The 25890-nt window shown below is 36.1% G+C and overlaps 1 protein-coding gene across 2 annotated transcripts in view; it reads left to right on the top strand.

The window, feature by feature from the left end:
- Positions 1–25890, top strand: part of usp (retinoid X receptor ultraspiracle) — a 91196-nt gene that overhangs the window by 4722 nt on the left and 60584 nt on the right. Inside the window, exon 1 of one of the 2 annotated variants that reach the window (XM_074175031.1) lies at positions 21813–22188. The exons of the other annotated variant lie outside the window; for it this stretch is intronic. Within the exon in view, the coding sequence (XP_074031132.1) occupies positions 22077–22188 (112 nt within the window). The 5' untranslated portion in view covers positions 21813–22076. Of the gene's footprint in view, positions 1–21812; positions 22189–25890 lie in introns of those variants that run through there. 2 annotated transcript variants of the gene reach the window in all.

Here is a 25890-nt window from a genome sequence, read left to right as displayed (position 1 = left end):
ACAAATTTTGCCAGGGTAGATATAACTCCCATGACATTTCTGATGCTAGCAACAGAACAAGTTTTGGTTATAGGTAAGTGTAGCCTATGGTTGGCACAGTGGCTGTAGATTACAAGGGGCTGATTCTGATTGCACACCCTTAAATGTTCCATCATATTGGAGGATCCATCAAAAGCTTGTCCTCTACAATTAGCCAAATCAAAGCCAATCTTACCTAGCTCTTGTAAAATTGTGTGAGCTAAATTTTCACCACTGAGACCCACCACATCCACACACTTGATAAAATCTTCTTCAATCTTGTATTTCTTAGTGTTGAAATACCTTATGCAAATTGTAAGTTGTTTTTTAACAGACAAATATGTGGTCTCATCTGCCTTTATTCTGAAAAACGTAGACTCTTATTTCATTTACAATATTGTCAGTGATAACTTCGCCACAACATTCTATAATTTCATTCCGCGTGGTTTTGCTGATGTAACTGGCATTCCTTCCGCAATTTCTCGTATGTGAGGCTAGAACGTCACCCCAGCGTCAACTCTGAATTTGAGCAGTGCTCTGAAATTTCCTTCGCTGAAATAGCTCCCAGTTGTCTCTATACCCCCTCTAAATCCTCCTCTGCAACGAGTTACTCATTATTATTCCGTCAGTTGAAACAATTGAACTGGTTGAGCGTCTCTTAGACAAAAACAACAAAAACGTTTTCAATAACTACGTTTTACCGATATTCTAGTCCTCAGTATTGACAGATTTGCCGACAGTAATCACATTCAGACGATGAAGTCTCCTATAACTGCAACTCTAAAAAATGTTGTGATCTGAAATATGAGAGGTCAATGATTAAAATAATGATAATACAAGGCCGAAATATTTCGACGATTCAATTTAGAAAACCATTGCCGCATCGCGACTGAACGTCAGGTCTAAAAACCTGAAGAACACGATTAAAGAACCCAGAAACAGAAAATGATTTGTACCAAATAACTTTTTTAACCTTCCAATGCTCACAGGCATGAGTAATTTCAATTGTTGGATATTTCAGAGATAGAGTAATATGTTGATCTAGGAATCAAGGTTGCTTCCTAATTTCAGTTCTGTTCTGACTCTTAGAGAGTTTCGCAAAAAATGGTTGTACACTATTTTGACTTATCAAACGTTTGAGTCTGATAGTCCCGCACGAGTACTTGTGCTTTGACTTTTGACATTATTTTAATAGCTGATCCATAACTTTTGAAGTTGATATTTTGAATTAGTCAAGAGAAAGTGGAATGTTTATTTCGATATCTGTATCTGTAGAGTAGGGAGGGTGAGTGTAGGTCCACAGCACTTAGGCCACATGTGACCCATTGTACATCCTCCCGAGGAGTTTTCCTCCTAGGACATCGTCCATCCTGTCCTTTCCAGGAAGATGGACAGGTCACTAGCAGACATCTCCTTTATATCGGCAGGTGTAGGCCAAGACTCGCCGAACACACACTCTTTTATTGACGATAACTCCGGACACTCGCATAAGACATGCCTGACAGTTTCATCTTCCTGTTCACACATTCTGCATAGAGGTGTGTCCACTAGCCCCATATTATGGAGGTGTTTCCTTAGTTGACAGTGGCCAGTCAGAAATCCTATTGTTAAGCGTAGATTTTTCCTGGTCATCGCCAGATATTTCTTCGGCGCCAGCTTCTCAGGGTCGCCCAGGGTTATCCTGGCAAAATTGCATCCTTTGGTTCCATCCCATCTCTTTAGGGATTGCATGGATGTGACGTTTGGCTAGTTCCGCAATTGTCAAAGTCATCAGGCTGTAGGTGCCATTTGGCACTAAAATTCTTAGTCCAGCCGCTTCCTTGGCTAAAGGGTCGGCAATACGATTACCTTCACTCCTGTCGTGCCTTTTAACCGACTAAAGGATAATGTTATTATCTACCGAGGCTTTGGCTAAATCTTGGTGGCACTCTAAAACTAGCCCTGAGGTAACACGTTATCTGTTCAAGGCTAATAGGGCTGGTCTGCTATCAGTGCAGATTGTTTATTTCGATAAATGTTTGATAGATTCTCAGAAAGAACAGTTACGTCTTCAGTATCTTTTTGATGAAGGTGATGTCCCCATTGATGACTTACCAGATTTGAGGACAGGGTATTCTGGATGGAAGAGCTATATATAGAAATTGATTCAGAACAATATGGAGACTTGTATGATGATGGAACTATCGCCTAGTCACAACGGAGTTTAAAAAAAACTGTTTAAAATCTGTTTTTCCGTTAATCAGCTGTCGCCCCCATACGAACGACAACTCTAAGAAGTTGAGAAACTTGTGCGAGCTAAGGACTAACGAGGTCTTACCTTTTAACGTATGATTCCTAACACGGTTGCAGAATCATTCCAGCTAGAAAAGATGGTGAAAAGGTTTGGATGAAAGATTTGTTGAGAAACGTTGTTTCTAGACGAATTCTATTGACAGATCCTGCTTCTATATACTCACTGAAAAATCGCCGTGCACAAATTTCACAAGAGGGGTTCGGGAAAAGGAACAAACGTAACTATAATAGTTGCATATACAGGGTGAGTCAACAAGATTCCCTCGGTCCATTGCTATCAGAGGAAACACTTTTTCGAACTGCTCAATTTTTTTGCAGTCATATCGATAAATACTATCTTTAAAAATTATTTTCTCGCATACTGGGTGATTCAGTCGAGCGGGGCCAACTAAAGTTATATTTTTTCAAATAGAACACTCAGTATATGAATACATCATTCAATTCCATATTTTTTAGCTCTCTAAGGAATTTTTGTTTTCGAATTTCCATTGCGGCATTGCATTGCAATTATTCCAGAAAATCCTATTTTGCAGACAATATTTTTTTAATTATTTCACCACCCGCATTTCTACAGCAGTTAAGTGGTTTTTTTTTTAGGAATAGTTAGTCAACATCTCTATGATAATTTCGGGAATCTCAACTTTCGGAAACAATATATAGGGTGCTCGGTAAAACCGATCAAGTTTAATTCATTTTAAAACAGACATAATTCAACTTTTTCAAATGGAACACCCTGTATTTTTTCATTTGTATGAAATGTTTCAACATTTCACAACATTTTTTACCAAGTTTTAATAATTGTTGTAACCACAAAAAAAAACAATTTTCTTACGTTCGTTCACTTACTCAAATTTGTTTTTCGAATATTCAAACTAATGGCTAATACATTAGCATTTTTCATACCATTTAGTGATAGTTATCAACGGTTTCAACAGTAAGAAATGCGTAAAAAACCTAAAGAATTTTTATACTGTTTTTTTCTTTAGAATCCTGTTATCCATGACTCACACCAAAAAATGAATCTGGGAATTTGTCAATAACGCCATGTGTTGAAGTTTATTTCGCGTGTTTGAATCATTTTCATTATTAATTATGTATTGGAAGATATGGTGCAAATGGTCTATGCTTTCGGGGATAGTGACGGAAACTGCCTCTTTGCATCTAGGATTTACAAAGAGAAGTTCCCCGAAAGAAGACAACTAGATGGAAGGGCATTTCAGTAATGTCAATTACGAGAAGTTCGAACATGTCTGCCCTGTAACAAATGAAGAGAATACATTTCAAATTGCTCCTCGCCTTGTTGAAAATCCCCACGTGAGTACCCGAGACCTGAGCAGGGAATTAGGATTTTCTCAAACCAGCATGTCTCGAATGATACGAGCAAGCAATGTAATGATGCATGTAATTGATGCAAGAGTTAAGAGGAAGAGATTTTAAAAAACTAGTTCAATTTTGCTGATGGGACTTAAAAAAGGTCAATCAGGAGAATGATTTTTTTGATTTCGTGTTATTTTCTGATGGAGCGACTTTTCATAAGAATGAAACTGTGAATCGGCATAATATGCATTATTATGTAACGGAAAACCCCCATTTTGTTTGTTGCCTGAACCATCAACAGCGTTGGTCACTGAATGTTTAGGTGGATTTCTCGGAAAAAGAGTTATCGGTACGCATTTTTTATGGGGTTGTCACTGGAAGGTAATATGTAAGATTTCTGCGGCATGAGTTTTCGAATTTATTGGACGGGGTTCGTATGGAACAAAACTTAGAATGTGGCTACAACAAGACATTTTAAAACTGAGGTACGGGAATAATTCAACGATCATTTCAATCAAAAATGGATAGGTAGGCGTAACCACCCAGATTACATAACCTGACCAAAATGGATTTTTTTATGAGGGTATATCAAATGGATTTTCTACCAAACTCCTCCAACATCTATAGAAGACATGAAACGAAAAATCACTAGAGCTTTTAGGAAAATCCCAGAGAATATGCTGGGACGTGTAGTCTGTAGAGAATTGGTTTAAAAACAGACTGACATGTGTTGCAGAAAATAGTTGCCATTTTGAAGATCTTTTGGACTTCTCTATTCAATAAAAAATTTAGGCGTTATTGAAAAAAATATTGATAAAATGTTGAGTAAGTAAACGTAAATAAATGAATTTTTTGTGGTGACAACAATTAATAAAACTGGATATAATTTGTAAAATATATTTTTTTCTTATAGTATACCTCTGTTAAAAATTACGTGAAATGTTGAAACATTTCATACAAATGAAAAAATACAGAGTGTTCCATTTGAAAAAGTTGAATTATGTCTGTTTGAAATGAATGAAACTTGACCGGTTTCATCGAGCACCCTATATATTGTTTCCGAAAGTTGAGATTGCCGAAATTATTATAGTGATGTTGACTAACTATTCCTAAAAAAATCACTTGGCAATGCCGCAATGGCAATTGAAAAAAAACATTCCTTAGAGAGCTAAAAAAATATGGAATCGAATAACGTATTCATATACGGGGTGTTCCATTAAAAAAAAATATAAATTTGGTTGGCCACGCTCGACTGAATCACCTAGTATGGGAGAAAATAATATTAAAATATAGTATTTATCGATATGACTGCGAAAAAAATTGAGCAATTCGAAAAATTGTTTTTCCTGATAGCAATGGACCGAGGGAATTTTGTCGACTCACCCTGTATTACTCACAATATTTGTGGAGGGAATTCAACAGGTTCAACAGTGTGTTGACAAGTCCTGTTTTCTAAAAAAACCTATATAGGCTGTATCCCTTTTTTTTTGTCAGTTTATTATTGTCGAAGAGAGCAATAAATCATATATCAGATACATACCCAAATGGCATTTGATTTCTATGAATTTATATCAAACGTAGTTTTTTTACCGAAAATGTATTTTCAGTTGTTTTGTATGCAAAAATTCCGAATACAGGTTTTAATTTTCAAGATGATGTATGTTTTTTATTTTTTTTATTCAAAAAAGCAACAGTAACTTATGATAATTGTTTATTGAATTAATTATTATTATTGGAGACGGATTTGTGAAACTCGATGCAAGCAGTACTGTCGAACATTTGAGCGAGATTAGTGGAAAGGTAATAACAACGAGATAAAAATGTTTCCAAAACCAGATTTTATCGACGAATTTAGTCGTTGATTTAATAAGTAACTCCGCTGACGAAACAGCTTGTCTTGGTCTAGTTGATAGGGCATATTTCAGTGAGAAAGGGTGGGGCGTTGGTAGGCAGGAATATGCAAAATGCAGAGGTACGAACTTATATGAACCAACCCATACTTGCAGATCCGTTGAGCTTTCGAGAATGGTAATATGTATCCGGTTCGAAGGACCAATGTTTTGATATGATCTGTCTCATAATTCATATACCTGATCTTAATATTAATAAAGAAAACGAAAGGACTGCCACCGCTCCAAAGGCCCGCCATCTGTCGCTACTAGTTTCTCTCTTCTGAAACTCCTGAAAGTGCATGTGCAAGAGTGCAACGCAAACCGTAAGCGATGCGCATGTGACCCAGTTGCAGTATCGACTATCGAGACGACAACCTTGACCTTGTCACATCCCGGCTCGCATGTCAAGGCTCACTCAGACCACACCACACGTTATTATACCCCTCCGCGTCTAATGCCCGTCAATTATTTATTGTTGCTCGTCTGGGTGGGTCTGCTGGGGCGTAATTTGCGTGGCGGGATAGTTAATCATATTTCAGGTTCCACTAGTTTGTTAGTATACGAATAGAACGAAATGTTTTTCAGGAATAGATATAGCTTCATGGGGACGTCTTTATCGAGCTGTTTAACTCCGCTAACGAAATAGCTTGTCTTGGCCTAGTTGACAGCAAATTTCAGTGAAGAAAGCGAGGCGTCGTGTCGCGTCGGTATGAATTTATGCAAATCCGTTGAGCTTTTGAGAAGGGTAATTCTTATCCGGTTCGAAGGACCAATGTTTTGATATTATGACATAGCCCATAAGTCAAGTATCTCAAGTTTCTGTGCTGTGTTAATTGCTGTGCCTTATTACTCAGAAACAACAAGCAAAACTTGTCTAAAGATGACTGAATTATATTTGAGTAGTCATCTGAATATGCTCTTTAACCTGCCTTTACGAACATACCACCGGAATGTTATGTTTGTTTGAAGGTGGTTGACAATGTTTCGTGGTGTATTTCATCAGTTCAGACTTCCACAGAAAACTACGAAATACACGTCAATTATATCGCATCAAATTTTGACATATTTGTTGTAACTTCATTTGTTTTCAAAGCTTTCTTGGTTTGATATTGCTTCGAAAGATTTACATTTCGAATATTTCCCAAAATCGGATATGTCTTGCCAAGAGTGTATTTTAGGTATAGGACATTCTTCATGAATTTGATATCTTTTTTTTCGTAGTATCCAAAAATGATAGAATAGTGTATGGTTTCGATTTGAAAAAATCGTGTTTCATCAGTTTTCTCGATGTTATGTTTTAGGTGGAAATTTCGACCATCCTGTAAATTATTTTCGAAAATTCGATGGACCTGTTTATGACTTGATGCTTAAGGTGTGATTTTGTGAAATTTCACATTTTCAACTGTAACTGTCTATGAGTTATGATTTTTCGGAGTGGTCCTGTAACTCAAATTTTTCAGAAAAAAATTAATATTTCGAAAACTAACAAATTTGGGTATAGGCATTGTTATACAAAGTGGACCTAAAATGTGCTGAGAAATTCAAAAATGTAATAAAATACTGGGTGTTCCATTTGAAATAAGGAAGTTGCCCTCAACTTCCGGTATAACGGAAAGAGACCGGAAGTTGAAAATATTTTAGTTGAGAAGCTCATTTTGTAAAACCCACTACAACAAAATTTCAAGTTTTTATTTTGAATCGTTCTCCGTATATTCCTAACGAACGCTCGTCGTGAAATACCCTGTATTGCAAATATTTTTAATTATTATGATGGGTATCCATTAAGTTATCGCTCATATTTTCAAGAGATTCAGTCTATTGAACACAAATTTCAACTCATGAACTATGCTGCAGATTTATAACAAATCGAGCCCTAGTTATGGCGACCCAGTTTCTGAGCGAAGCACGAAGCGTACAGCCTTGGCTGCCTCAAGGACACCCAACGTCCGTGATTCACCGCTCACTGGGATGAGATAACTTTGCAGATAACCTTAAAACATCAACGGGTAATTCGATAAACTAGGAGAAGATTCGATAAATTAATTCGCTTGTGTGAATAATCGTTTATTTTTTTGAGAGTTGTTTAATTTTTTGTTTATTTTTAGGAAGATGCATCATGTGTTATTATTTGGAACATTGCCATATATAATATCTCTCCTTCCCTGTGTCTAATACTGTTTTTCTGTTTTGGTCTCATTGAGGGGAAATTTCAGTATTCCTCAAGGATCTAGTTTCAATCCCCTGCTTTCTGCCATGTATACATGAAATACAAATAATCAATCTTCAATATAATGTCTTTCAGTGGAAATTGACTATATTTTTTACATTCTATCGACCTATTGGATAGTAAGTAGTTCTTTGAAAGCGATAAAATGAGTGCATGTTTGGTTACTGATGATTCGTCGCGAGGCGACAATTTTTCTTTTGGTCAGATATTGGATTTGTAAAACTTCTTTCCGTGGTTCCAATGTAGACCGATTCACAGTTGGAAGATATTCGATATACTTCTAACGGGTCAAGAACTTGGCCTTTCAAAGGACTTTCAGAGATGATGAGATGAATTTAATCTAAGTGCAACATTGGGACCTGATTCGGATCAAGACCCTATTAACGATCGTAAGAAAAATACCTAGCAAGGACATATCAAGTAGTCGAAGCCGAAATCACCCATAAGAAAGAACACTGGTTCAGAAGGAAGTTCAAAGAAACTGCGCAAATTTTACAAAGACGAATTCAGCCAGATCAAAGTAGAGATTTGTTAGATCTCACCTAGTTACATCTTCTCCATCTCAAATTCCTTCTTTCTCTTTTGATCTCTTCTATGAGTCCTTTTACCTAATTCTATCATTTCCTGATAGTTTTCGTTGATTATCAAATGATTTATGGTTCACAAAAACGACTTTTTAATTTTGCTATGCTTTCTTTTTGGTAGCACTTTTTTTTCTTAACTACTTGTCGGGACTGGTGATAGGTGAATTATTATTTAGACAAACGCAGCGTTTATCAATAATACAATTCATCAACAACAAGACACAACGTCAAACAAAACACGAAAAAGAAAATTACTAGTCTTTTTTCGTCTTGGTACGAGAGCTTGTATCCTTGTGTTTGAAAAATATTTTTGTATGTGACTTTTCTGCTTACATCTTCTACATCGGTCGTTTCCAGATGATCATCACATGGTTAATGGAAATGTTTTTCTTATATTTTCAATATTAATTTGTTTAGTTTTATTCAATCGATCATTTGACTGGTGCAGTATTTTCATATTTCTCTGTTGATTATATTTTACCACTCTTGAAAACTAGTGTTTGTACCCTACAACCTATCTTGCTTTGGTCGGAAGTTTGAATGCTCTTCAATTCATCGTTTTCCTGTTCTCTTGCAATTTTTCTCATCCAGTTTTTGGTTAAGTTGTAGGGAGTTTCTGAATCATCCTCAATTTCGTCCCATACAGCAAAGATTCACCTTGAGTCTATTACTTTTATGAATAATCACCATAAATTATGTCAGTTTTTATTTTTGATCACGAACCAAACTAAGAAGCAGCTGCCTCAATTTTTCAACAATCAGTTGTCCCATATATGGTTACCCCACTTACCAGACGGAACACCAAGGTCAAATATGCAAAGCAGATATCATCCTAATGAACTCTAATGACACGTTCGTCCAAATTGTTATCGCCAAATTCCGAGAACCGTCAGCGCTGTCTAGACCGCGGGCTAGACCGAAATAAATCGATAAGGCTTCACTTATGACTGAGGGAAGGTGTTGCGATTCTCAGGAGAGGAAGCTCTGTTTCATGGTTGAGTGTTTTTCTTACCTGAAACTTCCATCGTTATTTTGTTTCATCAGGTTTGATTATTTGGCCCTTAGTTACTCAGAAATGTCCAATTTTAATAAGTCTGGGCTTCTTTTGCAATACGATATTCACAAAATATTCGAAAAATTCTTATACAAATAAATCGTTGAGTACTTTACATGGAATAATTTACTTCACGAGTGTCAAATGTGGCTTCAGACCTGGTAGAACTACTAAAACAGCTCTGGCAGCTGTAACTAATGATATTGTGACAACTGTCTTAAACAAATTCATGTCCAACAATATTTCACTAATAACAAACTGATTTATTTATTACAACACTTAGCAATTAACGCATAATTTATTTCCACTATTTGAATTTGTTGTTTAGCCGCTCGATTCACTTTCTGAACTTCCCTCTTGGGTCGGGAAGACGGGCTTATATCGGTAAAGGTCCTTTCTAGAATTCTGTAGCTGGTTCGGTACTAGAATTTTACCGGCGATTCCCGACTGCATTCTTTTGAGGTGAGGTCACGTGTTTATTCGATGAGCCGGCTGGCCTATCGGTCAGGGGCGGCTTCAGATACGTTACAATATCTTATCTGCTTTAGTATTACTCGACTTCTCCAAAGCATTTTACCCGATCAGTCAGGAATAACTTTGTGCCAAATTAAGTCTATCATAATCATCTAGTCTAGATGTATTATCGGGGACTCCTCAGGGGTCTGTTTTAGGACCATTGCTTTTTATCATATACACTGCAGATATTTTGAATGAGGTAGAATGTTGCAAATTGCAGGCTTATGCAGATGGAACACAGTTGTATCTGAATTTCAGTATTTAGAGCCCAGACGCAGCTATGAAAATCATTAACGATGAACTCAACAAAGCAGCTGAAGAACTTTGTCTGAAGCTGAATTCGGATAAATCCGAAATAGTTTTCTTTGGTAATAAAAATAATAGTTACATTCTGAGAAATAACATGGTTATTCATATAGTCAACAAGTTCTTAGAAGTAAGTGACTCCATATTCTTTCATAAATTCATTGAATGTAAGTGGCTCAACATGGAAAATAGAAGACAACTCCACTTGAGTACCTTCGTTAAAAACTTTTGAATAATCCTGAGCCACCAAGCCTGATACACTGCTTCACTCCTCGATCTCAAATCCATTCATAAAATCTCGGAAACAAGTCTACCTTCATCATGCCTCGGCATAGAATAGCAATTTTCAAAGGTCATTATTTGTCTTTGATGCAATCTGTATGTATAGTGTGCTCCAGGAGAGTTTAACTAATCTGACAGGTACTATTTCGAAATGATTTTGTCATGTAACATTTACAACTACAGAAGTAACTAGGTGATGAAATTCAACACCATATTGTGTATTCAAACAAGAAATTTTCAACCGTGAGTTCTTATTTCTCTTATTTTCAATCTATATCTCTATATACTAATATAAATCTGAAAGTTGGTGCGGATGGTTGTATATATGTGTATGTTTGGAGCTCTTTCACGCCTAAACGACTGAATGGATTTTGATGAAACTTTATATAAATACAGCTTATACATCAGAATAACATAGAGGCTACGATTTACAAACTATGCCCGGGGGTAGAGGAGCGGTCTCAGCAATGAAGCGCCATCGCCGAGAACGCGACCCGAACGCGGGCAGACACGTGAGTCATTGACAGTTATGTTAGATTTGCGAATTTCTTAGTAAGTAAAATAATTCGATTCTCGAAGCTATTCATTACTTAGTGCAGCTGGCATATTTTTTTTAGCGTAATTAAGCGTCAAGAAAGGGAATCAGGAATCTTGTCGACTCACCCTGTATTACTCACAATATTTGTGAGGGAGGGAATTCAACAGGTTCAACAGTATGTTGACAAGTCCTGTTTTTTAAAAAAACATATATAGGCTGTATCCTTTTTTTTTATCAGTTTATTATTGTCGAAGAGAGCAATAAATCATATATCAGATACATACCCAAATGGCATTTGATTTCTATGAAGTTATATCAAACGTAGTTTTTTTTACCGAAAATGTATTTTCAGTTGTTTTTTATGCAAAAATTCCAAATACAGGTTTTAATTTTCAAGATGATGTATTTTTTGTATTTTTTTAATTCAAAAAAGCAACAGTGACTTATGATAATTGTTTATTGAATTAATTATTATTATTGGAAACGGATTTGTGACACTCGATGCAAGCAGTACTGTCGAACATTTGAGCGAGATTATTGGAAAGGTAATAACAACGAGATAAAAATGTTTCCAAAACCAGATTTTATCGGCGAATTTAGTCGTTGATTTAATAAGTAACTCCGCTGACGAAACAGCTTGTCTTGGTCTAGTTGATAGGGCATATTTCAGTGAGAAAGGGCGGGGCGTTGGTAGGCAGGAATATGCAAAATGCAGAGGTACGAAGAAGTCTACCTTCATCATGCCTCGGCATAGAATAGCAATTTTCAAAGGTCATTATTTGTCTTTGATGCAATCTGTATGTATAGTGTGCTCCAGGAGAGTTTAACTAATCTGACAGGTACTATTTCGAAATGATTTTGTCATGGGAATCAGGAATGTCCATCCCCAAGGGGGAAAAATAAGGGTTCAGAGATTGTATTGAATTTCGTCAGTTTTGAAGTTGGAAACCTGAAGTTTTGGGTTAATAAAAAATATTGTGGCTATTTGTTTAAAATAATCTGTCACGAAATTTGATACGACAAACCAAATTCTAGGCAGGCGAAGCCGCGGACAACAACTGGTATTATACATTAGTACTAAATTTGAACATTTCAAATAGTGAAATTGTGTGTTCAGGTTGACCTTATAGTTTCTAATTGAGTAAAAAGAGTATTTTACTTTCTTCTGACATTGCTTATCGTTGTAATATCAAAAATGGTACAAGGTTGAATACATATTTAAAAGACCTTTCAAATAAGGTATTCCCTTTCGAAATTTTTGACATGGGGGTTGTTTTGGGGATAGGAGATAGCTGAGTTGCCTTAAACACTGATACGCCACTGGGTAATTGTCTAATTGTCAAGGGATATCTACGTACCTTAGGGAACCAATAGCCTGTGTCCTGTTTTCTTTACCTCTCGCTTAAGAGTAATCTCTTTCAGTACAGTATGGTTTTAGCATAACAGAAGAAAGGTCTATTAGATGTATTTGTAGTTAAGTACAAAGTGTTAGTTTATTGTGGAAAATATCAAAGGTTCTCATTTGTATAAGCTTAGTGTTTCTCAGATCAAATTAAACAGATCAATTGTCGTATTCGACATTCTGTGAAATCTGTTAACTAGGTGTGACAGAATGAAGTGTGTTACCTAATTACCTACGTCGCATTATTTAATAGTATACAGTCCACTAGAAAGGGGCCAGCAAGCCCAAAAACCAAAATTGGGACCCAACAGAATATGTTCCCAAAAAACTGAAGTTGAGGTGTTTCGCGTTTTTTTTCACAATGTGGAGGTCAAATGATTTATGGTTGGTGGCTTGTTTGAACTTGAGAGCACTGTAAATTTCGCTAGTGAAATACAGTTTCGAAGAAATTAAATATTTTGTGTTGAAAACGAAAGTGAAATGAGCCACAGTATTAGTATCTCCGTAATTGAATCGGAGCGCCAAGTTTTGACTCCAAACTCATGATCAGCGATTATAATTACATGGGTTTGATCAGCCCCGGATCGTCAATATTTTTAGGCGGGGCAAAAACTGTGAAATGCCGCCCCGCCCACTTATATTTGTTTTTACCTTTATCATGTTTATAATTTCAGCTATCAGATGTCCACTAATTGATTGACATTTGGACATGTCCAGAAATAATGCATCCATCGCTGTTCTTTCTGTGTTAAGCCTATTCGTTTACCGATATATAGACATGAACGTGTAGGACATATTTTATACGTAGCACAGGATATGATTTAAAATACAAATATGTATAGTAAAAATAAAATATCTTAACGCATATTGTGAATTGAAATTTAAATTTTACTCTTTGAGCATTTTGTTCATAAAATAAATTTATGGCCATGTCATAATTTATATCGTGTGCAATTCGATTTTCTATCGCTAAGATTGTAAGTCTCGATAAGCGTTCTTGTTTCATAGATGATCGCTAATAAATTTGTAATTAGTTTTAGTTTAGTTTAGTTAGAAGCTGAGTCTGAGACAGGTCATCTCTCAACTGCTATAAAGAATTTATTCTTAATTCAACTATTTGGGCGAATATTTTCCGCGAACTCAATCTAGTGAATATAGAAATTCAGAAAGATATTATCGTTGCCCTTTCCGTCGCAGTAATGGGTGCACTGCCTAAAACTTTGCAAAAAATAAAACAAAATCCAATGAAATATTGGATAAAAGAGGCTGGAGAGTTGCTAAAAAACTGGTTCTGTGCCTATTTTACAAAACAAACGAATTCCGGAAGGTAAAAAACATTTCGATGAGATGTGTGAAGACGAATTACAAACGCTCCAAACTATTTTCTAAAGAAATAATAATGGTATTTGATAGAATCGTATCAGAAATTAAAAGAGGTTTGATTTTGTATTTTGCTTCTCCTAAAGGTACTAATATTTTGAAAATGTCAGTTGAAGAACAACAAAAGTATGGAGTAGCTCTGGCTCGAAAATACGAGCGAGACTCAAGCTCCGTTGAATTCTGCCAGAAACTCAACGTTTATAAAGAGCCAAGCTCGACTTTTATTCGATGATATATAAATGCTAACGGTTTCTATCTGAATTGAAGGAGTTATATTTTTAGGAGTGATTAATTTTTAGGAAAGAAAGTTTTTGGCTTTCTACTACTCCATCTCGATACAAAAAAAGATGAGGAAATCTTCCAAAAAAGGGGAAGGAAGTAATCAATTTGAAAATAAGAACCTCTATACATGAATGTGTAGATGATGCAAAGAAGTAACTTTCAGACACAAATTGAAAAAAAGTCCTCCTGAAACATCTACTTTCATATAAACATTGAATTACACGGAAGAAAAAAATTCTTTACTTCTATATGAACACTGAATTATACAGAAGATACTTTTTTTTACTCAGTTTGTATTTCAAACATTCGTTGTGGAATAAAATCAGATATCATTCACATGAGTTCTACTTTAAATGAATGGTAACAAATTGCACTTACATGGAACACTGTCGTCCTCAGTGGTATACATCGCTGTTTCGCCGTAAGACACTTGCCCTAAGGCTCTTCAGTACCAAATTGGATAACATTATAGAGAATACACACAATTCATTCATGAATTACGATTTTGAATGTCACGGAATAAGCTTGATCTGCTTATGTCATCGATGACATCGTAATGACATTCATTCACCTATTTGATTTAATCCCAGCCAAGAGGAATCTTATTTGAATTGAAGGGGTTATATTTTTAGGAGTGGAGCATGAGAAATTTAATTAACTTCTTCTGAGGCATTCACAGCAATATGTTTCGCCGACCATTTCGTGTGACTACCTACTTTCAAATTTATTTCAATATAATCTTTCATAATGTCCCACCTAGTAGTGGAACCAACAAAAAAGCAATATACATACTTTTTGAATCAGACCAAATAGATTAATAGCTTCCTGGCATGATGAGGCAGAATGAACACATACAAGATTTAAGGAGTGAGCAAAGCACGGTACGAACTTGGCCAGCTCATTCCTTTCTGCGATCCTGGCTTGTACTCCTTTATATATCCGGCCATATTGGACTCATTGTCATAAGATTGGCCACGACTTTGTCCAAAGTCTAATATGAAAGACAAGTAGATTCCTACGGGCGAACTATGCCTACGCGCCTCGCGAATAATGTGCCTGCCTGTGTAGGTCAAAGTTAAGTAAATTATGTGTTAATCCGTCTGTAAAGTGTGAATTTGGCCGCCCTCTAAACTTGTCTCCCCCTAAATCCGGGCCTGGGTCTAATCAAACGAAATTTTACTGAAATTTCTTAGACTACTAGACATCCTGTATATTCAACGTTTAATATTTCACACAATCCGATGTCGGGAACTTCACGCGCACCAGCTGCTTGCAAACGTCCGAATTAGTTATTTCGGCAATGCCCTTGAGATCGGTGCAAGGGCAGTGGAAAGCCGCGGTGCATCAGCGCCTTTTCGAGGAGTTTGCTCGTAAACGATCGAAATAACCTTGTAAACTTCCGGCAAGCCATTCGTTTCGGTTTCAGAAATGACTAGATTATTCAAGTTGCGCTCCGGCATCTGCCTAATCGGTTTTTGATGCGAGGTTAACACTGAAGACAGTGTTGCCAAATGGTTTTGGTAGTCGTAAACCAATATAACAGATTCAATTAACAGTCTCATCTCTCAAAAATCACTTTTGCAGTGTGATCAAACTCCAGTCGACTCTATTGCTGACTTTATTATTTATGATACGAGTTTGGTTGTATTATATAAATATATTGTATTTTCTTGAGCAGCTGAGAATTAAATCATTTTCAAGTCGCTGTACCATAGACATGCATAATTTAGTCTTTTGAAAAAATGAAAAATTATTATTTATTTCAAGCATTCAATGTTTTTGTATGATTTCATATGACAAATCTTAAAAAACTTTGTATAGTTGTATGTATACGGTGAGAAACAAAAATATGAAACACTAGCATTAGTGAATATTACTGGAGATTTTTCCCGTTATTTTAACACCTCGATACGTGTTTCGATCACCAAGTGATCATCTTCAAGAGGAAGATCAAACTATCTATCTAGTTTGATTTCCTCTTGGTGATCGAAACACGTGTCGTGGTGTTTAAATAACGGTTTGGTGTTGGGAAAAACCTCCAGTAATATTCATTGCTACACCAAAGGTTATAAACAGTGCATCACAAGTACTAGCATTGATAATCAATAGATTTTTTTCAATACTCAAAAATGTTTTAATTTTTGTATTTCGGTTAATACTTTCACTACTTTCTATAAAATGCACCCTTCAATGTATCATTTACCTGATTAAATTCAGACATACCAGAGATATTGTTAATCTTCGCTCTAAAAGAGGATGACATCATGAATATAGTGCTTCAACTAGGTACTTCACTAAATGAAGAATATGAATTGATGATAAAGCCCTTGAGTCTTTTTTCGTTTTCAAAAACAGAAACAAAAAATTTGTTTTCATTACGAAAACAACCTCTGGCGCATAAATTAGGCTGAATTTGACCGATGGCATGGATTATGTTGGCTTTGAGGCTGTCGGCACGAAAATCGCGACGGCCGAGCGATGGTGACCGCGGGACGACGCGGCGCGAGGCGATGAGGGGAAGTATCTTGCGTGGGCACGAAATTTCGGTCGGTCAGTCGTGCTGAAGTAGAGTTGTGAGAAACATGTTGCGTCATCGTTACACAAGTTTACCTCTAAGAAAACTATTGGTGCCAAATCTACTAATGAGAAGATAGTTATTATTATCTAGAGATGATGTTAATTCAATAAATGAAGGAAGGAGTCATTTTGGGAAATTTTCTACCTTTAATTACGGGCTAAGGTGAACATTTTTAATAAAGCAGGTTATGAAGAAATACACGAGATAAATACTTCATTATCAATTTCCATTCGGTATTGGCTTTGTTATATTTTTCTACACAATACTACTGTAATCGCGAGCGACCTAGTTTGTTCTCCTCGCTCTACTCCCGAGCGTGCATCGCTCGATTGCTCCGTCCCGCCACCGCTCGTTTCGTTTGCGCCACCTATGCTGTAGATGTTGTATGCATCGCAACCGTTCCGCAATCGCTCGGTCGTTGCCATTTTTGTGCCCTCAGCCTGAGAACTTCTGTGGTTTGTGGCATATTCGCCTACAACTAACTGCGACTTGGGAAAAGTCCACAAAAAAGTCTAACGAAGTCAAATCGTACGATGTTGAATCTACAAGTGATGCATTAAAAAATGAGTAGTTTTAACAACCATATGTTTCTGGAAAGACCAACATCAATCCATCAACCACTAACTCAACAGTCACATAGATGAGACAGGGTTGTCAAACGAAACAGAATCGTTATCAAAAACTGTAAAAATTTTAGGAAAACGGCATAATTTTATTTTAATTTTTGTTACATTGCACTATACTGACCTCCCTGTAAATTTAGTTCAGGAGCGTGTCTACAGAGGAAATGGACGTCGAGTTTACGACTCCAACTGGCCTCTCTGTAAATTTAGTTCAGAAGCTAATCTACAGAGAAAATGGATGTCGAGTTTACGACTCCAACTGGCCTCCCTGTAAATTTAGTTCAGGAGCGAGTCTACAAAGGAGATGGTTGTCGAGTTTACAACTCCAACTGACCTCCCTGTAAATTAAATTCAGCAACGAGTCTCCAGAGGAGATGGATGTCGAGTTTACGACTTCAACGGGCCTCCCTGTAAATTTAGTTCAGGAGCTAGTCTACAGAGGAGATGGATGTCGAGTTTACGACTCCAATTGACCTCTCTGTAAATTTAGTTCAGGAGCGAGAGCTGCGGCGTACGCAGAATCTGTCTCAGGTGGGAGAACTAACACCCCATGAGCAGGTTAGAAAACGTTTGCGCTCAAGTGAGGTTTCACCAAAACCAGAAGCGAAAAAGCCCTGCACGGTTGAATCTAAGGCATCGTCAGGTGTAGCTGACGTGCAAAAAACCATCATATGGGAAGGTTGTCGTGGGTATCAAGGTGGAAATCTTGCAACTTGATTATCCGACTACCTCATTAACAGAGCATATACTTTGTGCCTGCCCCGCTGGGGACCGAATCAGGTCTTTAGAGTTCTGCAGAGCCGTACTCTTACCATCTGACCTGAAAGACCACTCACCATACAAACTAATCGGCTTCGTTAAGAAGCTGGGTTTGTTTGGTCGAGTGAGAACGGGTGTGAGCCACAATGAACCCTTGCGGGTTGCGGTGGAGGGTCGAATAGACCCACTCACTAATCTAACCTAACCTATTATTCCTTAATATTAGGAAATGTAACATAACCTTAACGGCTGCCACAAAAAAGTGAACAATGAATGTAGTTGAAAATTGTATCATATTTTAGAGGCATGTAGTATACCAATATAATTTTGAAAAATGTCAGTCGGACTTACCAAATCCGAGAAATTTAAAAATTTCCCTTATTTTCTGAACGTACCTCGTATATGTATATAAAAGACACTTTTTAATATTAAGCTATCAATACACCTGAAAAAGCTGTCGTATAGTAAAAACATTTTGCTATTTAGTGAAAATATCACAATATAGTGTATCAAATTCCATGAATTTTTCAAAAAGTATCGGCCAATGGACGATTCCAGTACCCCTATTCGGTGTTGCCACTATAAAATATTCGGGTCTAAATCGACTGACATTTTCTAGGCCTTTTTTTGGAATAATTCAAAGTCGGAACAGATAGAATTTTTAATTTTGTAGAATTCTGGATGTTCCCGGATATATGAATCGAAGTATTAATTTTGATATAGGCAAAAATAAAAAATCCTAGGGAATTTTAAGTTTGTACGTTGTTTAATAGTGGTAATTCTGTCATTTTACCGTCACATGTCATATACCATATGAAATTTTATTGTTGTATTCACTTATTGTTTATTGTATTCAGTAGAACACGATCGTTCTGATAGAAAAAGTCTAACCATCTTTGGAGTTCTGCAACTGAATGGTCTTCAATAAAAAAATTGTCTTTCAATAGGGCATCTGTCTGGAACATCATACATCATACAACATCTACAGAATACACTATCAAAACGTAACTACCTACTTGGCAAAAACAAACTGAAATGCTATGTTTGTGACAACAGGTAAACATATATAGGTGACAGGTTTCGAACAATTGAACAACCTAAAAAGTAAAATTCCCTAGGATTTCTTATTTTATTTTTTTATACTTCGATTCATATATCCGGAAATGTCCATGAATCTATAAAGTTACAAATTATATCTGTTCCTACTTTGAATTATTTCAAAAAAGTCCTAGAAAATGTCAGTCGATTTAGACCCGAAAATTTTATAGTGGCAACACTGAATAGGGGTACTGGAATCCATCACAGACCTACTATTTCATAACTCTTCATTATTTCTTCGAATAAAATTCTGTCTCATCCTACACCGCCTCGGTAAGGTCTTACGTCGTCACGGTGACCGATAAACCTGGAAAACCGCATACCAAACCTGGCACCGACCAACTGCATCTAATCGAAACACCCGACGAGTAAAAGTGTCGGGACTCTGAAGCAGGTGAATCAGAGACGGACGCGGAGGTACGATTCTCGTCATATCACCGACGCGTTCAACACCGCAGCGACGCCAGATTCACGTATATTTCTTTAGATTTGAGGAATTCGGTTATATCTTGAAGAAAAACTGACTCGCCTACAACCAGTCACTGATCATTTTTCCGAATTCGGTTTGCAACCAGGCAATTTTCATTTACTCTAAATATAAAATAACTGACAAAAAAAACAAGGGTCAACATTACAAAAGTGTAAATTCGGGACGCAGATGAATAAAAAAAGAAGACGAAGAAAGAAGAATGTACTAGATTTACCAGTTGTCTTATGATTGATTCCCTGCATTATTGACAAATTTTATATATAATCCATAATCATTTTCTTGTTTTTTTTAAAAATAAGAACTTATCTATATATAAATTAGCACCTATATCGAATTTGTGTACATTGCATTTTCTTTAAAAAGAGATATGGGTGATAGCTTAAGTACCAATCAAACGTAATTACGAAACATGTTGTGATTGACTGAAAACTAGTTACAATTATTTAACTTTTCGTTCAAAGGGACACATCTGTTAACTTTCCATCACAAGACATCTTGGTTGATGTTTATTGATTCGATAAGTGACAGTTTACTTGTTTTATGTTAGCTTGAAACTCAATCTGCGTCCATAAAAACCAAATTGCAACGCTGCCATCTGGTTTACTTCTAAAAAGAAACATGAATTGAATAAGCGTAGCTGAACATTTTTAGATTTAAAGAAATCAAATTTTTTGATCAAATAATACAAATAATTGAGAAAATACAGTATGCACGGTCAAAAAGAAAAAACCTGGCTAGTTCTCCGAACAACTTACCAAGGGGTTACCAGTCTTATTTGCTATAACATAGTCTTATATATAGGGACCAGCATACATTCATTATATTAGTATGTAGATAGGACTTCGAAACATTTTGAAACGAGAATCCCCGTAAATGTAGTTCTGAACTAAAGAAGACCAATTCCACCTATGCATGCCACGTTTTGAAGAGCGATGACGAGTTTAACACTCCTTTTATGTTTCAGGATTTGGCAACCCTAGTGTTGCAATCTGGCAACTGACAGCTCTATAGTAAAGTTGTATATTTTTGAGCTTATACGTACTCAGAACGTTTTGACATACGCGCGCTATTTGTGTTATTTACAGTAACTTAAAAGATTTATCTCGGCCCAAAAATGGAATTAAATCGTGAACATTTTCGTGCCATTATTTTTTATAACTTTCGACGTGGATTAACTCAGCAACAGTGCATGGATGAACTTAATTTAATTTTTGGCGATGAAGCTCCATCAAGGACCAGTGTTTATCGATGGTATGGTGAATTCAATCGTGGTCGTAGTTCATTCCAAGTCGAATTTCGTGAAGGTCGTCCAAAATCAGTTGTTCTGAACTTGATATTGCAAGATCGTCATGTGACCTATCGTGAGATTAGTGGGACAAGCATACATTCAATATTGCATAAACATCTGACTGTCAAAAAAATTGGGTTCGCGTTGGATCTCACACAATTTGTCAATCGCTCCAAAAAAGGCTCGTGTCGATTGGTCGAAGGAAATGCTCAAAAAATACGATCGCGGTGCTTTGAAACACGTCTATGACATTTGCATTTGACTCAGAGGGTTAAATAATATTTGTGGTTTCAATCAGATATGGTTTCAAAAGATGTTTCAATCTTATGTGGGATTGAAACATCTTTTATTTTAGCTGTACAGTTTCAAGATGCAATCCATTTTCTCCTGTTTTCTCTACTAGTCTACCACAAATCAGCTAAATTTCGAATGTTGTAAAAGTAGAAGTCTAATTTTTCCTGAATACTTGAAAAAAAAAAGAAGTTAATAATCTGTTATGCTAGATCATTTTTAACAAACCGAATTATAAACCGTTTATCGAAGAATTTCTTTGGGATCAATATATAGAAGTAGTGCTTCTCAGAATCATAATCAGAATTAACTTCAGCTCACTTTTCCACTGCAAATATCTTTATACATTTGTCCAATCATTTTTATTATATCTGAATGCTTATACTAACACTAAAAACAAAAATCACCAATGAAAATATTGAATAATTTCTATTAATGCCTCAGAATTCCACTTCCTTAGGTCTAAAACCGGTTCTATTCTCAACTAAAAAGTAAGCATGACTCAACCCTATTTTTTTCTTCTGAATTCCCAAGAGTACTAATCATCTGGCAACGTTGCAACTCAAACAAACGCTTCAATAACAAACGGATAGTGCAGTCGCGCTTTTTTCTTCATTCGCTGTAGACCCGCTTTTCCTCTACCGCGACGTACCGGAAAAACTCAGCTCGCTTCGGAAAATGCATACGTGCGAGGCGAAAATAAAAGTTCTTTGTTATTCTCAGACAGTCGCTGATAAATCCTAATCGGTATTGCGGCAATTGTTTTGACGGGTGGTCTGTTTGTTGTTTGCCTTCTGCGGTCGTTTGCTGGTGATGTGATATATTTTTGTGTTGGCTGTGGTAGTTTTTTGTTCGCAAAATGATGAAAAAGGAGAAGCCCATGATGTCCGTTACCGCCATCATCCAGGGGGTTCAGGCCCAGCACTGGGGGCGAGCGTTGGCTAGTTTTGGATCGCCGCATATGTCTCTAGGTAGGGTTGTTTAGTTGTGACATTTGTAATGTTGATTAAAAAGCACCGAATCTCCAAAGTTCGGAGGTCATAAAATTCCTGGAGTTCCCAAAATATGTCTAAAATCGGTTTGGTATTGGGATAAAACTCCCGTGATATTCATTACTACACCAAAGGTTCCAAACAGTGTATCACAAATACATTATTTGTTTATATTCAGTTCAAAGTGATAGACTACAAGTTTCATTAAACAGCAGTATCATCGAGAGAAGAAATGTAACATTTGGCGTTCCTCAAGTAACGGTTCTGGGGCCTATTTTATTCAGGTAATATTTCAATAGCCTGTTGAATATGGAAATGAAAGGTTATATAATTGAATTGAAATGGGCATAGTTTTAAGAGAGATTAAAGAAAAGTTTTGGCTTTCTACTTCCCCATCCTTATACAAAAAAAGTAGGAGTCATCCAAAGGGAGGAAGAAAGCAATGAATTTCAAAAAAATTAACTCTATAGAAAGATGTGTGAATGCAAAAAAGTAGCTTTCAGATACAAACTGGAAAAAACAGCCCTCTCGAAACAGCTATTTTCATATAAACTTTCGAAACAAATACTTTTATATGAACACTTAATTCTACGAAAAACACTTTTGTCTTTTCCGTTTGTATTCCAAACATTCGTATGGAATCCAATCAGATATCATTCGCAGTATTTCTACACAATATATTAAATGAAAGGTAAAATTTCACTTACATGGAACACTGTCATCCTCACTGGTAGACATCAGATGTCTACCAGTGATGTTACGAATGCGTTGAATCTATCCGTGAATAAATATAAAGCCAAAACCTTTCTGTTACATAATTAAGTTCGCTGACCATACCGCTGCTATATTTATCCGAAAATTGGGTACAATTGAAAGTAGAAGCACAAAATGACTTTCAAATGGTTCGACAATGGTTTCAGTTGAATAAATTAACACTGAATATCAGTAAAACAATATACTCTTATTATCAGTATTTTGCTTCCTACATAAATCACTCTGCAAAACTAGGAAATCTTATCATTGACCCAAACAGTCACACCCAAGAAGTAACATCGTTAATTATTTAGGAATCATCATAGACCAACATTTTCGATGGGATCTACAAATAAATAATCTTGTCTTTAGGAACATTTAGATTCCTCTGTCAATTTTAGGCGTGGGATAATAATTAATAGATCTTTTGAATTAAACCCCCAAAATTGTTTTCACTTTTGAATTTAGATTGAAATTTTCTATAAAAAAACTCTCTAATGGATGACATATCTGCAAGGTTTGCCTGGTTAAATCGGACATACCTGATATATTTTAAATTTGCACTGGAAAAGGGGATGACGTCTTGATTCGAACAGATTTAATGAAAAATAATTTCAGTTTTCATTCAGTATATGGTCTTTCTTCAAGACGTATCGAACGACAATAGATTTGTCTGATCTTCGATGTCTGATGTTCTTTGAAACGCGTTTTAATGTTTCGCTGAGTCTAACCGAAATATTGGCACAGTCCTCAAATCTAATTTCATACGTCTCCTACTTTTCATTTTCCAACATTTTGTCTTTAGGGTTACCTTGAAGGCTACTTTCACGTTCAGCTTTTCAAAAGAACGATCGAATCCGTTTTCTTTTGTGAATGCTTGATGATTTGAATTATCGTTGAAGCGGTTCAATGTCCATCGATTTTGGGATTCTAGATGCGTATACCTTCCTGCAAGCGTAAATATTTTCTCTAATGTGTGCAGAATGTAGCCTTCATCGAGATAATTATTGTATGCGGTGTAGTTAGGATGATCGCTTTGTAAACAAAATTAAGTCTGGCCAGACCAAATAGACGGCCATCGTGGTGAAATCGTATGTTCAAGGAGAAATTAAGTCCGAGCGAAAGAATTTGTTTCACGTTTGGTTTCATTGTAGTCACACAAACTCATAGAACTTACTTTGAAATGCTTGAAACTGGCTCAGTTTTGATGCTAGCGACTTTTATTGAAGCAGAAATAAAGGTTTAGACTTTCAAGGCTGAGGTTTTCAGTGTTATTGTTTTTCGAGTTTGGAAAATCCACGGCTTTCAAACTCGAAAAGCAATGACACTGAGAAATAAAGGTTTTTTTTCAGACACTATAAAAAAGGTTCTATGAGTTTCTCCACAAAAATACATTTTATTTGGGTTACTTCACGTTGAAACTTACAATTTTGGCGTTTGACGAATAAAAACCAACCTACAACAAGCTATTACTCGATTTTTGTTGGGTCTACAGACAATATAACCCATAATTCGCATTTTTACTATTGCTTTTATAGAATGATTTAGGCGATGGCAAATTTTGAGAGTGACTCAAAATCGCAACATTGGGGTAGGTACTTTTTTGTGTATTTTACACAAATTGATAACGACGTGTATTGAATCCACTATACTTATTATCAGGGCCGTAGCGAAAAGAAATACCGGGGGGAGGGAATCCAAATTTTCCCAACCCCACCAGCAAAACTTCCCAACTTTCGAAAAAATGAAAGCCGAGGAATTAGTTACTACTATAATATATTAATTTTCTTACACAAACAAAAATAAATTTTGGTAATTATAAAAATAATAATGGGAATTATTCTACTTTGGACCAAGGTCCTTGGTCCAATAATAAATGGGCTTTATTCATTGACATACATTGTTTATAAAAAAGAAATAAATAGAAAAATCAATGAAAGGGCGAAGTTCAGCCGAGGCTGTTTTACAACTCAACCTGGGAGATAGCATGTTTTATATAGAAATATAAAAATAATTACCTAGTATACATTGGTAAGTGAGTAGTTCATGAATCTTTGTGAGACTAAGAAAAAACAAAGGTTATAAATCCCAAAGTAAATATTAAAAATCTATTTAGCTCAAATAAGGTAAAATATAGCAAAACATAAACAAAGGTGAGACAAAGGGAAAACCATATGAGCAAGGCATAACATGAATATATTATCTATCCAGAAGACTTCAGATATGTTTTCAACTTTTTCTTAAAATTATATAGAGTAGTGTCCAAATTCACTGGGCAGCGCATTATATTGTTTGATAGAGTTGTAAATAAAACAACGAGAAAAGCAGGCTGTCGAGTGTTTTGGAATAATAAAAACGTGACGGTTTCGTGACCTCGAATTATTCTGTGATTTGAAAGTTTTATATCTTTCATAAATATAATTTGGCTTTTTGTAAATGGGGAATTTATGTGTATTGACGAGTAGGTGGAACTGCCAGGTTTTAGCAATCGGTAACCAACAGCGAAAAGTTGGGAATTTTGTAAAATTGTCACTTCAAAATTTGTGGACTGTTCAGGACTGTTCTCTTACTTGGGAGAAATTAAACTTTTTTGAAATTTTCAATCAACTCAGAATTTCAAAGTATGGGAGGGTTACGCATGTTGGGATATCCCAACATTCTCCCGGTTCTTTCCCTTTTCTTATTACCTCTCCCTTTCTTTTGTCTCATTTTTATTTTTTTTTAATTTTCATTCATTTTTTTACTATTATTTTTTTCTATCTTCACGGCCCAAAATTTCCCAACTTTTTCCCAAGTCGAAAAAGCAGGGAGGGGAGGCTTCCCCCTATCCCCCCTATCCCCCCATGGCGACGGCCCTGCTTATTATACTTGCCATTGATATCGATGGCTGAGTTTTCTACAGAAATTAGTTTTCATTTCATTTGTATT

This window comes from Leptinotarsa decemlineata, unplaced genomic scaffold, assembly GCF_025532065.1.
Source record: "Leptinotarsa decemlineata unplaced genomic scaffold, Ldec_3_MD MMD2_tig00000882_RagTag_RagTag, whole genome shotgun sequence".
Taxonomy (NCBI): Eukaryota; Metazoa; Arthropoda; class Insecta; order Coleoptera; family Chrysomelidae; genus Leptinotarsa; species Leptinotarsa decemlineata.
Note: the sequence above shows the minus strand (reverse complement) of the source record. Positions and strands in the feature narration are given on the sequence as shown.